Source organism: Gadus macrocephalus, chromosome 12 (assembly GCF_031168955.1).
Source record: "Gadus macrocephalus chromosome 12, ASM3116895v1".
Lineage (NCBI taxonomy): Eukaryota > Metazoa > Chordata > Actinopteri > Gadiformes > Gadidae > Gadus > Gadus macrocephalus.
This window is the reverse complement of record NC_082393.1, coordinates 12,917,994-12,932,055: the sequence shown is the minus strand read 5'-3', so window position 1 is coordinate 12,932,055 and position 14,062 is coordinate 12,917,994. Positions and strand designations below refer to the sequence as shown.

General features: G+C 45.4%; 1 protein-coding gene and 1 long non-coding RNA gene across 2 annotated transcripts; one reads left to right on the top strand and one right to left on the bottom strand.

Annotated features, from left to right (window-relative positions):
• The first annotated feature begins 210 nt into the window (after positions 1 to 210).
• LOC132469077 (uncharacterized) lies at positions 211 to 1,794 on the top strand. The gene is made up of 2 exons (XR_009528338.1): positions 211 to 555; positions 1,177 to 1,794. It is a non-coding gene; the product is annotated as an uncharacterized LOC132469077 (long non-coding RNA).
• A 1,975-nt stretch (positions 1,795 to 3,769) lies between these two features.
• LOC132469567 (uncharacterized) lies at positions 3,770 to 4,878 on the bottom strand. The gene is made up of 2 exons (XM_060067558.1): positions 4,139 to 4,878; positions 3,770 to 4,004 (listed from the first exon to the last, which is right to left on the bottom strand). Exons 1-2 carry the CDS (start codon positions 4,876 to 4,878, stop codon positions 3,953 to 3,955), a joined length of 792 nt encoding a protein of 263 aa, XP_059923541.1. The 3' UTR covers positions 3,770 to 3,952.
• Positions 4,879 to 14,062: the final 9,184 nt, after the last annotated feature.

Genomic DNA, 14,062 nt, shown 5'->3' with positions numbered 1-14,062 from the left:
TTAACAAAGGCTTTTGGTTAGTTGTGAGGCAGCTGTCCTCAGCAACACTTCTGAATGTGTAAGAACTCCTGGCCACTCAGCGGACCTCTCTGCGGACCCTTTAGAAAATGAAGGGCTCCGCAGGAAGAAATCCCATCTCAGGTCTCAAATTGTTGAATAATATGCTTATTTTGATAAGCATATTATTCATCTTCGTGATGCATCATGATGCATCTTCGTTCGTGCTTTTCTTAAGAATGTGTATATAGAGATAAAAATAAAATGAAAATAAAAATAAGTAAAAATATAAAATGAAAACAAATGGTGGATTCATATACCATGTGTGAATGTCCTCTTGTGTGTGTCAGAGCCACCAAAATAATGGAGGTTACTCGACTGTTACATACACGAGGGGATATTGAAAGCATACCACATATAAAACTAAGATAATTAGAAAATGGTTCATTATAATTAACTTTTTGCTTCACCCAATAACTTCTGAATTTTTCTTTTAGGTTCAGTTTTTGTTTTGTTTTAGAATATCAGCCTATATTTAATACCCAGATGTGCATAATTGTTGTGAGTTCGGATGACTCTTATTCTACCTAGTTTAGACAGTTTTAATTGACCTGGCTCAAGATTCCCCCATAGACATGGTGTCAGACGTTGGATTGTGGCGCTCCTTGGGAGCCTCCGAGCCACGCGTTAATCGACTAATCGTTCCTGCAGTGTTCTGAGGTGGTGACGGTGGAGCTCAATGGGAGGCTCCGGGAGAATTCACAATCACAGACTCCTTCGGGGAGAATTCAAGTGGGTCAGGATTAAAAGGTTGAATTAATGTATCGATTTGATGTTGACCAACAAAAAACTAGATAATTATAATAATAAATACAGTTCATGTAATGGTATAGTTGGGTCTGGGACCTGCGTAGCTAAAAAAACTGTTTTGGAAATAGTAATGGACGTGTCCGGGACATGTCTAGCTATAAATAAGTAAAGATAAAACTGTGTTTTACTTTACTTCACTTTGCTAAGACATATGCACGTTTGATGTGGTATGCAAAAGGCAGAGAATAAGGCGTATACACGTTTGATGTGGTTTGCAATTTACATAGGAGTGAATCAAGTGTGGACAACATCAAATGCGAACAATACGTAGAATAAATGAAGATTAGGTCATCCAATATACATAGTTAGTGTAGGACAATCGGGTAGTATAATGAAGGTAACTGTTGGAACCAGATACAGTTACAAAGAAGTGATATTGAACATACAAATTTTAACATTGTAATTTCCCTTTTTACATCTTTTTGGGTTTATAAGATAAGAAATGGATTAGCAATACATCTGCTCGCCAGGGACAATATAGGCTCAATTTAGATTCAGAAGTAGTGGGTTAACCTTTCAAATGCCACTGCTACTGCTGTAACGCTTTGTTACAACGTCAGCGTCTCATAGTCTGATATTTATTTTTACTCTGATAAGTTACGGCACACAGGTATACTGACTCATGAAACATTTACGGTTTACTGCATTTAACAACAGCGTGGTCTCAAGACGGCTGCATAGACCCACAACTATCGACCTTTGGTTTTGTATGTAGTGGTCTTCTTTTATCTTCATAATGGATTGGTTAATGTACAGATGATTAAGGAAAGGAACTTCAACTTGGTTGCACTACACCGTTGTTAGGATTGGTTAATTTTAATGCGCATGGCTGAAGCAATGTGCAAGGAGGGATGTAGTGTGAATATTAAATCAAGGTTGAAGGTTGAAATCAGCTCAGAATAAGGAATGGGACACTCAAAACAAAAATTTAGAATCCGTACAAGCACTAAATAGATCAATTATAATACAAACGTATTTGAAACGCATACAATTTTCAGGTCCAATGTTTCCAGAAGCAAGATGAGTAACGTCACTCTGACACAGCTAACTTTGCACGTAATGCTTACGGTTAGATTCATGCTTACACTTACATTTCTAGGGTCCCATAATGGACTTAAAAAAATACGTCTTTCTGTACGACTTTCAATAGCACTGCTAAGCGCGAGTGTGTGGGAGCATGATGTATGTATCATACATACATGAAATGTATTTTGAATTATAGGCTCGCCAGTTCCGCTGAACTACTAAAAAACTACATTTCCCGAACATTCACACGTTGAGGAAGAGGCTTTGTAATGGTCGCGGGAAATTCACTTTTTAAGCAAAACAGAAAAATGAAAAGGTATTTCTCTGTATTCAGAAGTTCTTCTTCATCAAATAAAGATGGAAACTTCGAAAAAAATCCACGTATGGAAGAGATTGACTCGGCGACCGCAAGCACGTAACCGGCACCTTCGGACAAAGCCGACTCCACCCATGACTCCGTCTCGACCAACGGGAAAATGTACAGGTTTAACCCCCAGTGGTTAAAAACGTTCAATTGACTGGTCTACGACCAATCCAAGAAGTCTATATTGTCTGATTTGTAATAATTACTTAATTTTGTTGAATGTGTTCACCACTTCTGGCTGCTGATGTTTTAAAAGAGGCTCTCACAGTCACTTTACTATTTAATATGTTCATTGTCACTTTACTGTTGTTAAATTTGTTCATATTGTGTTACTTTTGTATATACACGTCCTATTCTGTTCATATAGTTATATCTGAATAATTTTTATTTTTTGACTATAGTATGGGTGCTACCAAAATTATTTTTGTGCTACTGAATTTTTTTGCTTGCTAGCACCAGTGCTACCATTTTAAAAAGTAAGCGTACAGCCCTGCAGTGGCTGTTAGTTTGTCACCGTCTGTACATATAAAGCTATAACATTGTTTAAAGAAATTAAATTATTTTCAAAAGGTGTACGTTTGTCTCTTCTGAAACATTTTGTGAGGGCTTACCAGTGAGAATTGACAGACTTCTTTGTTTTTCTTTGCATAAGTTGGTCATGAAATGTAACCTGATCTTGCATGAAAGTCACTATTAGCTTCAGTGTATTTGTTAATACTAGGTGAACCCCAAAAACAGTCATTGTGGTGGTGGAAAAGGTTTTAATTTAACCATGGGTCAAACTTTTTAAGCATTGAAGATGTCCATAACAATACACACTGGAGGCTGTCTGAAAGAAAAAAAAAAAACAGTGGCATATTAAGTCTAGCTTCCCTGCTTATTAAGCAGGTACTGCTTAATGTGCCGGGAACGCTGATCTACTGTCGCCTAAAATAAATGGAACATGAACAAAATAACTGAATAGAAAAAAAACGATGTCCATATTATTTACATATTTAGTCCTCTCTACTGTCCAACACTGGGGGAATGTGCTGCTGGTCAAGCATGAGGAGGTGTCTCCATGCAGGGTCCATCAGGTAGGGCGTCCCAGTTCAAAGCGAGCACACCATCCAACAAGGCTGTTTACACATGGCTGATTTGAAGAAAGAATAGGTTATATTCTAAAGTCCAGCCATCTCCTTAAGTGTTAGGTAATTGTCAACAGCAGCTGGCCAGTTGATGGGTGGAGCGAGCTGGCTCTGTCTCTCCAAGTTGGCAAAAAATGCTTGGAGATTATCATCTCCACACAAACTGTTTGTGGGTGGCAGAAGGTATTTGAACTCCTGTAACACTTGGGGATCCACTTGGAATCCACAATCCCTTCCACCAAACCTAAGGCCGCACAGAAAGCACAACAGTGAACTCATGAATAGTTATATTTCAATCTCAAAGGCTAGGGTATAGGCAGTCAATCATGATGGCTTTAGAATAAATAGACCTACACAAGTGAAAATGCAACCTAGCATTTAATGAAAATGACAGTACAGGTGCTATATACAAACCTGTGAGGCAGGTGGTACATGGTCTCCGGTTTTCCAGATGGACAGAGAGACTGACGGACAGGCCTGATGGTGTGGTTGTTCCAAAGCTCTCGGTGCTCATCAAGCTCTTTCTGAAAAAATGCCCAGGAAGACATACCGTACAAGGCACTTGTGTTCATGGGTGTCTGTCTCTCAGGTCACTAAATAGATCCATCCAGAACTGTGTCCTAATAATGGAATGAGAGTATACAAAGTGATTTACCTCAGTGTTGTATTAATGTTTCTAACACAAACATAAATAATTAAATATTAAGAGAGCGCGTGCGTGTCTGCCTTCTTCTATTGACACCTTCAAACTTACCTCTGTTTCCTGAAAATGGACCACCAGCTTTCAATCCTTTGATTGGCAGTTGAAGTGCCATACATGTGGCTGAGAGGTCCCGCAAATTCATCCATGTGGTCCTCTCTTAATGAACATTGGATGGCAGCCATGTCTCCGTTTTCTGTCCCACAGTCTGTCCGAAGACGTGCTGGAACTACGCCACAGTTAGAAACACACTGCAGGTAATATCGTGCTATTACTGCAGGGTTGTTGTTGGTGCTGCCACTACTGAGCCACATAAGCCGCCTGGAATACCCATCGATGCAGCCACTGATGGCAATCCTAAAGGGCTTAAGTTTGTCGTATCCATCCACGTGCCACACCTGATTGGGTCCTGCAGCGCAATAGGATCGCCTGAAAAATCGGCGCCTATGACGGAGAGATACTCTTTCTGGATTAAGGAATCTGAGTGCTTCCATAACATTATCTCGTCTGACGGTCAACAAATGCGTCTGTTGCAGGGTCTGCCACATAGCCCTGTAGCCCAACAGCTGTCCTGAGCCATTCAGTTCAGTCCTGATGGCAGAGTTCACAGTCTCCATCGGAGCATAACTTGCCCTACGACTAAGGTTGAGCTGTTTCAGCCTTCTTTTGAGAGTTTTCAGGCTCATTACCATCCCGTGTTTTGCCTCCAAAAAATCGCAGATAACGTTGTAGGAGTGGCCCTTTCTGAAGAAGTCCCGGATAAGGTCTTCCTCTGAGGCCTCATCTAAAGTCATGGACACACAAAGACACACACGCACACGGACGGGCACACACAAACACAGCAGGCTGATTAATTGATGTAACTAATATGATTTAATGGAGGTTGATAAATTGTGGCCTTGCTGACAGCTAAGACCATGGGACATTTTGATGCAGCACAGAGTAATGGAAGCACAGTAAGGGATGTTACCTGTAGGCCCACAGCCTTCGCTTGACGAGGTGGATGGAGTTGATGGAAGCTGCGTAAGGAACCCCACATTCTGCCCACATGACGGGCAGAACTTGGGAGCGTCCCCCAGTTGCACCGCACAGAACGGGCAGAACATGTCAATCTGAAAGATAAAAATAATAATAAAAATAGTTCAGATATCAGGCCTTCTCTTGCATTAACACGTCATGACAACAATGTAGAAACAACCACAAATAATGCTATTTAGTGACCGGGAGCGAGCTAGCCAGCTAGCTTCCAGCTAACAACATTTGGAGAACGTTTAACAATTATCTGTCTAATACCATCTAATATGTTGAAAACACACAAAACCACTTCGTTATCATAATAAAAGAGAAACACGTACCTCTTGTAGCACAATCGAACGACTGAAGACCTTCGTAATTGAAAAGAACCGCCAACCGGATATGGGTCCGTCACTGATTATGGTCCCCCAGGACACATTTCCGTTGTCATAACTTAATTTCCCTATTTGCTCGTGTTGTGAAGTCGATGCAGGTGTTTTCTGAGTTTGCATGTGTTTTTCTGAATTTGCAGGTGTTTTTCTGAATTTGCATGTGTTACGGCATTTGCAGCGCACGTGTTGTGTAATCGATGAAAGTGTTTTCTGAATTTGCAGGTGTTTTCTGAATTTGCAGGTGTTTTCTGTAAATGCATGTGTTGTGACCCCTCTCGGCCACCGTAGTTTCTGCCTGTGAAAGATGGTCCTTCTGCCGTTTGCCTCCCACAGTAACGCTCTTGTCCGTTTTCTTGCAAATTATACAAAAGGCAGGGAGCACAGGGCCAGCAGAACCGATAGGCAGGCCCGTCTTCAATCTTAGTTTTTTTCGTGGAATGTCACTTGTCGAGCCTGAAGCGTTGTCCGATGCCACAGACTCATCTTGACCCACAGCCAGCCGTTTGGCCCGTTTTTCGGCAGAATCCAATCGATTTTTATCAATGAACCGCCGGTAACAAGTCGGGTGAAACCCAGCGTCATCAGGAATATCTTTATATTCAACATCGATACAGGATTTGAATGTCTCGGCTACTTTATGAGACTCTCCATGACAGCAAAGCCACCGTTGTAGACAATTACTGTAAGTATCCCACCTTGTGATAGTGAAATCATTCACCTCTTAATTCCGTACAGACGTAACATGCATGTAGCATATTTTGTTGTTATTTTTTCGAACTTTTTTAAGGTGTTTCAGATGTTTTAGAGTATTTTCCTTGCTAGACTTTGTTGACATCGGTCGAATGTGAAGCACGTGACAAAAACCTCACCTTTCGGGACGAAAATATTCTTACGCTAAGCAAGAAATAGTCCCGTAGTAAACACTAATTAAAAAAATACTGCAGGATGTCAAGTGGAGAACTTTTTCTTTCTTGTTGAAAACCAAAATATCTTTTTTAAGGACCAAAAATTATTTAGTGCCCAGACGTGGGAACGAGATGAAACGAAAAACGTGTTCACCTTATGGCCTAGAGGTCAAACGATTGTTTCCATTGCTTTACAAACACTGGTATTTAGAATTTATGCAAAACAAACACGATAAATATCTTGTTATAACAAGAGAAGATGTCGTCGTCCCCCCTCCCCCTTCCCCACCGGGGACTCTCTAAATCGACGCCACTTCGCCCGGGGCGGGACTTTACGTCCTACGTCACTCGCTATGGGTGTGCATGTGTGTGCGTAGCCGTTTGTCTCAGGGATCTGTGCACGAACTCCCTTGCACTACAGGATTACGAGCGTCAGTGTCGTTCGCGATGGAGGGTGGGTGACATTCTTGACTGTGTGTTCACACCAAACGCGAAATTTTCACCCGTTCGCGTTGTCGCCGAAGTTTTGTCGCGCCACACATCATAATCTGTCGCTGTGCAAGTTTTGTTGAATATGTCGCGCAACAACAAGGTAACCACCATTGCATGTCTTTACCTTTTGTGGAAGAGGGAGAGATGTTGGAGGACCCGACGCAGTATATTCATAATATTGTAATGACCACGGAAGAGGCAGTGAATGAAGTATTGAATAGACAGAGATTTATTAGATAGGCCTACCTAATAAACCGTTGGAACACACAAGACCGGACACATAGCAATGCCGGTAAACAAACCCCGAGAAGCCCAATCCCTATGAGAGCTCCCCGCGCTACGGCCATCCAGAGGCGCACAGAGCTTTTGGCCGTGATATTATGCATACAAATATTATATTATATATAGAGCTCCGGGAGTGGCAAACGGCAACATTCACTTTCTCCTCCATGCTGCAGTTCACCCCGGACTGCACTGCACTGAGTTTGACGATTGAACGCTGATTGGCTGTTACGTTACACATGTGACTCAGTGGCCACGCTGTTGAACGCTGATTGGCTGTCATTACGGGAAATTTGCGTCAATGTTGAAATATTTGAACTCGAGCGAATTTTTCGCGCGACAAATTCTCGTGAACGCGCTCGCCTGTGCACGGCAAAAGTGTGGCGCGGCAAATCAAAACTTGTCGCCCGTTTTCTCTCGCAAAAAATTCGCCCGAAACGCGTCTATACGTTCACTTTGTATCGGATCCTGTCGCCCGTCGCGTTTGGTGTGAACACACAGCTACAGTCTGTGATGATAGGCTATATCTCTACAAATGACTTACTATTACTAGCGATTAACATGACGAAACAACACAAACTAAGCTAACATTAGACTATAGCCATGCCAGATAACGCAATACCAGCTAACCCTAACTATTTCTATTAAACTCTGAACCATTTTGCAATGGTCAACTGTGTGTCTTATTGCTTCCCACGTCTGCGTCTGCATCTTTCCCACTCCTGGCTAATAGTTTCAGCTTTTGTACTGCATATCAGAAATGATCACCCTGTACCACACTGCTGACTTGTTGAGGTTTTGTGAGCACTCACGCATTTCTCTAGGTATCTTAAGTTTCCTACTGGAGTTGTTGAAGATTAACCGAGATATAAAACACTTAGACTAATTCAAGAGAGAGAGAGAGTAAAAGAAATCGAGGGGTCCGGAGCAAGAATTGACAAAAGACTTTATCGTGAAGAAAAACAACAACGATAACAGCCGAGTAGGTCTTAAGAGTCACTGCTGGACCACGGATTCCAGCTTCTCTTTATACACACATACATACAACAATTCCTTTGCTCTAATGGAGGTTTCCGCCCACATCAATCTTTGTCTTACCACATTTTCAACAAAGTGATTTTGGACACCAGTCTGAGGTCAGCATGCATTAACCCCGTAGCCAAGATGACCCAAGGCTGAAGGCTGAGGTCACAACCCGGTCTCACGAAAAGACGTGACACTGTCACGTTATTTAATCTATTGAAACGTGATCAGGATCACGTATTTTCAAAATTTTCGTGTTAACAAGCACAAATTTCAAACCCATGTATTTCAATTGGAAGTATTTGTCGTGTCACCAGCACGACTTCCAAACTAAGGTTCTGTGTGGGAGCGTTCTCCCTAATGTCCCTTAAGGAGCTCCGTACAGTACATTTATTGTTAAAAATTGTGAACAATATGACAGCTTTAGGCCACCCGTTTCTACTTTCACCTTTGATTCTGAGAAATTGACAATTCACGGATATAGGCCATTAAATGCAGGTGCGCTGCTCAGGCAAACCGCAAAAGAAAAAAGGGTAGCTGCTTAATCTTAATCTGAATTGTATGTCTTGATGTTTTGATCTAGCCATAGATCTATTGTCTTGTTTTTGGCTATGTGAATGGAAGTGTTAAGGTAGGTGGTGGTGCGAGCAGGCAGGTAGGACCCAAACGCAGACGGTTTCAGGAAACTGCACTTTATTCAGGCCTAAAGGCTAAGGCACAGGAATCAGGGAACTCGGGAGACAACTCGGAACTCGGGAGACTACAGGGAACTCGGGAGACTACAGGGAACACGGAACACGCAGGACTAGCCACCACAAACAACCACAGCAAACCACAACTAACAACCACAATGACAGCAACAGGAACAAAGGAAAGACGAGGGCTTAAATAACAAACACAACGAGGAACAGCTGAGACACATTAGGGGAGGGAACAGTAATCAACACAGGAGGGAAACACAGGGAGACACCCACACCCTGACAGTACCCCCCCGTTAAGGGTCGACTCCCAGGCGACCCACGACAAGCAAAAAACAAAGAAAGTCAAACCCAAAACGGGTGGGTGGAGGGGCGCCAGGAGGGGGGAATCAAAAAAAAAAAAAATGGACTGGGGCAGAGCCGAGGGACGTCAGGCGGGCGGCCAGAAAACTGCCCCAGGGCATGGCAGGGAGCCTCAGGCGGACGACCTGAGGGGCAAGCAGAGGCAGAGTGACGGCGGAACCCTTCAGGAGGCCGGCGGCAAGGACGATGAGGGCTCAGTCGCTCAGGAGACCTGCAGTGGCACAGAACCCCCTCAGAAGGCCGGCAGCGGTGAAGGCGGAACCCTTCAGGAGGCCGGCGAAGGCGAGGTAGAGGGCGGGTCCCCTCCAGAGGAAGGCCAGGTAGAGGGCGGGTCCCCTCAGGAGGCAGGCCAGGTAGAGGGCGGGTCCCCTCAGGAGGCAGGCCAGGTAGAGGGCGGGTCCCCTCAGGAGGCAGGCCAGGTAGAGGGCGGGTCCCCTCAGGAGGCGGGCCAGGCAGAGGGCGGGTCCCCTCAGGAGGAGGGCCAGGCAGAGGGCGGGTCCCCTCAGGAGGAGGGCCAGGCAGAGGGCGGGTCCCCTCTGGTGGCAGGCCAGGTAGGGGGCGGGTCCCCTCCGGTGGACAGGGTAGAGGGCGGGTCCCCTCTGGTGGAAGGCCAGGCAGAGGGCGGGTCCCCTCTGGTGGCAGGCCAGGTAGGGGGCGGGTCCCCTCTGGTGGCAGGCCAGGTAGGGGGCGGGTCCCCTCTGGTGGACAGGGTAGAGGGCGGGTCCCCTCTGGTGGAAGGCCAGGCAGAGGGCGGGTCCCCTCTGGTGGAAGGCCAGGCAGAGGGCGGGTCCCCTCTGGTGGAAGGCCAGGTAGAGGGCGGGTCCCCTCCGGTGGAAGGCCTTGAAGGGGAACCCCCCTCGGGAAGGAGTGGAGGAGGGCCCCCACAGGCAGGAGCGGGGAGCGTGCCTCCCCTGGACGGTCTGGAGGGCGGACTCCCTCCGGCAGGAGCAGAGGCCGGTCCCCCTCTGGAAGGAGCAGGGGGCGGGCCCCCTCAGGCAGGAGCGGAGGGCGGACCACCTCAAGCAGGCGAAGAGGCCGGTCCCCCTCTGGAAGGCTAGGAGTGGGCTCAGGAACCGGACAGGGCTCGGGGACCGGAGTCAAAGTGGGAGCTGGAGTGCCAGGAGGAACCGGGTGGTACCCCAAACTCTCCCAGCGAGCTATCGCCTTCATAAAAAATGAATCCTGCAGCTCACGGCTAACCGGGTGGCACCCCAAACTCTTCCAGCGATCTATTGCCTTCAAAATAAATAAATCCTGCCGCTCACGGCTAACCTGATCGTCCGCTGGGTCCATTCGTGGTGCTGTCATTCTGTTAAGGTAGGTGGTGGTGCGAGCAGGCAGGTAGGACCCAAACGCAGACGGTTTCAGGAAACGGCACTTTATTCAGGCCTAAAGGCTAAGGCACAGGAATCAGGGAACTCGGGAGACAACTCGGAACTCGGGAGACTACAGGGAACTCGGGAGACTACAGGGAACACAGAACACGCAGGACTAGCCACCACAAACAACCACAGCAAACCACAACTAACAACCACAATGACAGCAACAGGAACAAAGGAAAGACGAGGGCTTAAATAACAAACACAACGAGGAACAGCTGAGACACATTAGGGGAGGGAACAGTAATCAACACAGGAGGGAAACACAGGGAGACACCCACACCCTGACAGGAAGTCCGCGTCGATGCCTCGCAAGTCCAGTGTCGCGAGCGGACGTGACATCTAGAAGTCATACCGTATAATAATGGGTTATCATTAATATTGATGCGTAGGGGTTGATTATAACTCTTGTTTATTGTTTATACCACAGTCTGGGGGAATACTCGTATTCTGATTGGCTGCAGGGTGTGTATTATCTCCTGATATAGGCTACAGACACCTGCTAAGTAGTTCCAGTCAGTGTTTAGATTCTCTGCCCAAGCGTTTTTACTTTTATTTTATCATTATCATAAATGAGCCTAATCTGAGGAGAAATCTATGCCATAAACAGAAATATTATGGGTCTTTATTACACGGGTCTTCTCAATGCCGTGGAACGCTCCGTTCACTTGCATGGGTCCGGGGATATCTCGGGATTGGTTTCTTTATTAATCGAATGGGAAATGCAATAGGTCTATTTTAGGACCGAATCACCGTTGAACTTGTTTCTAATAACATTTCTAGCGAGAAATATACTTTTTACTTGCATAATCTTTAGTCAGTGATTACGTCTGATCTTTAGTTTTATAGTTATTAGGAAGATTTTATCGGCTCGTTCGCATGTTTCAATGACGTCAGGTTGCTAAGGACGCTGCTTTCGCTAAACTAGCGCACACACACACACACACACACACACACACACACACACACACACACACACACACACACACACACACACACACACACACACACACACACACACACACACACACACACACACACACACACACAATGCATTTCGCTGCAGATATTCCCTCAATTATTATTACTTTCAAAACGTTGGCCAAGGTGGAATATCCTTTTTATTTGGGCTGCTTCTAGGACATTTTGGGTGGATTTTGAACGGTATGTGGGCGGGACGTTTTTTGCAGGACCTGGCAACCCTGCGCTGTTGCCCGGGGTGCTGAAATGCTCCGGAACAGATCTGGATCCACTATGGCCAAAAGACTTGTATGCCCCCCCCCCCCCCCCTTAAATAAATTCTATGGCAGAATAAAGAATAAATTCATGCATTATCATTCAACTTGAACATGTGTTTTTACACTATAGCGTGGTGGAGGGCTGACGTATGTTGCCCAACCCGGAAGTGAGCGTCGCCCTGGTTTCCCTTGACAAAAAGCCAACGGGTTTTTCCATTGGATTTTGGATTATTGCAGAAAAATCCTCAAATCCTCAAAAACGGAAAATAAATAAATAAATAAAAATAACCGTGCTCCAAAGAACGAAGTGTAAACCAATGCATTCTGAATGGGAGTGTTTCTCCGATTTTTCCATGCTACACCACGAAATGTAAACCCATGCAAATAAAGACTTCATGGTCATAATAATTTAAATATCATATATCTACTACTGAGTGTGTAGGGAGGTATTCTATTTTTTTCAACGGGGCTGAATCCAGTCACTTGACCGTCATGGTTGCTATGGTGGTTGCTATCGACCGCCCCCTCTAATACTCGTGGCTCTAAAAACCACGCGGCAAAGGAGCTGCCGTCAATTGGGTTGTTTTTGTCGTAAACTGGGGTCCGATGGTTGAAAAATAGACAGATATTCCAAGGTATCCTTAAAAGGCAGCTTGGATGTGTTTATTTTCTGCAGTTTAGACTTCTTCTCTAACTAATTTTTGAAAGCAAAACACCAAGCTCATTGATTTAACGAGGGAGGGTTATTTGAAACAATTTATTCAATAAATATTTGTGAGAGGTCATTCCTTCTCCTGATTTTACTTCCTATTTATGTCTAGGGTAAACCCCTACTGTCCACAAGCATCCCCCCCTCCCCATATGGATTTGGAGAATTGTTGCCACGTCCCAGTGGTGGAGGTATCATATATATATGAAAGAGGGCATTCAATTATAGCCTACTACAATGATCAATTAGGAGGCCGAAGCCCTAAACGAAGTGATGCAATAGGTGACTGAGTCGACAACATTTAAGTAAGCTGTATAGGGTCGCATAAGCTTCAACCTGTGGCTCCAGGACTACAGGAAATGACTCAGCAAGTGCTCCATCTCGTTGCAACTCACCCAGCGGCTCGCTTGCAAGATTTTGGCCTGAAGTTCTTCCCAGACCTACACCCTAGCCATCCAACATGCATATCTAAGAATCAGGCCTCTCTTTAATAATGACAAAAAGTTATGAGAGAAACACACATTAACTTTTTGTTATCTCATAAGCGGCGTGGTGCCGGCTCCTTTTGACCTTTTGACCCCCGACTTCAAAAACGTGGCCACAGGCCAGCTGTGTCTACACACCTTTAGCCACAAATGTACACCTCCATCCCACAAAAAATGGGGACTAGAAACTAACCTCTGTCTCATGTACATTTACTGTACTGTTGGAGGTCACGCCCCTTTGCCGAACTTTTCGAGATAGCTAGGGATGCAAAAATGTTTACACACATTTCCCGAGGCCCCGTGAACGACATATCCGAGATTTGGAGTTCTAGCCCTTAGAGAAAAAAAGTTTTCCCAAATTGTCATTAGGACAAAGCCCCTCAGAAGTGTAGCCTGCAAGACCTAATGGTTCAGAATGTGGTGGAAAAACAGTTTTTGAGACAGGAAGGTCCTACCGCCCTGAAATTTTAATACCTGATTCTAGGGCCTAACTGGGGCCTCCGCACCGAAACTTGGCCCGGTCGGACCCCGAGGGCAGGAAGGGGGGGCCTGCCCTCGGGGTCTGACCGGGCCAAGTTTCGGGCAGGAAGGGTCAAGTTTCGGGCCAAGTTACATTGCAAATGTAAATAAATAATATAATAAATGTAGAGTGCCAAAGTGCAGAGAGCTCACGTGATTGGGTACAACAGACCATTAGATCACTGGATCACTGAGTGGGGAGACTCTAGTTTTTAGAGTCTTTAGTGACCGCAACCTCCTGCCTGAAGGGAGCGGAGCGAAGAGACCGTGGCCTGGGTGTGCTGGGTCCGCCATTATCTTCCTGGCCCTCCCCAGAGCCCTGCTGTTAAACAGGGCCCCAAGAGGGGGCAAGGGGCATCCAATCACCCAATCAAAACACAAAACAGGACAACTGATGCCCATAAACTTAACCCATCCATGTTTTGTAATTAACAAGGACACGTTGGTGTAGCTGTGTCGAGGAATGTCACAGATTTCAC

Coding starts and splice junctions, on each gene's coding strand:
- LOC132469567 (XM_060067558.1), bottom strand. CDS start 4,878: ATGACTTTAGATGAGGCCTCAGAGGAAGACCTTATCCGGGACTTCTTC. Junction 4,005..4,138: donor TCCATTTTCAGGAAACAGAG/GTAAGTTTGAAG, acceptor TTCCATTATTAG/GACACAGTTCTGGATGGATC.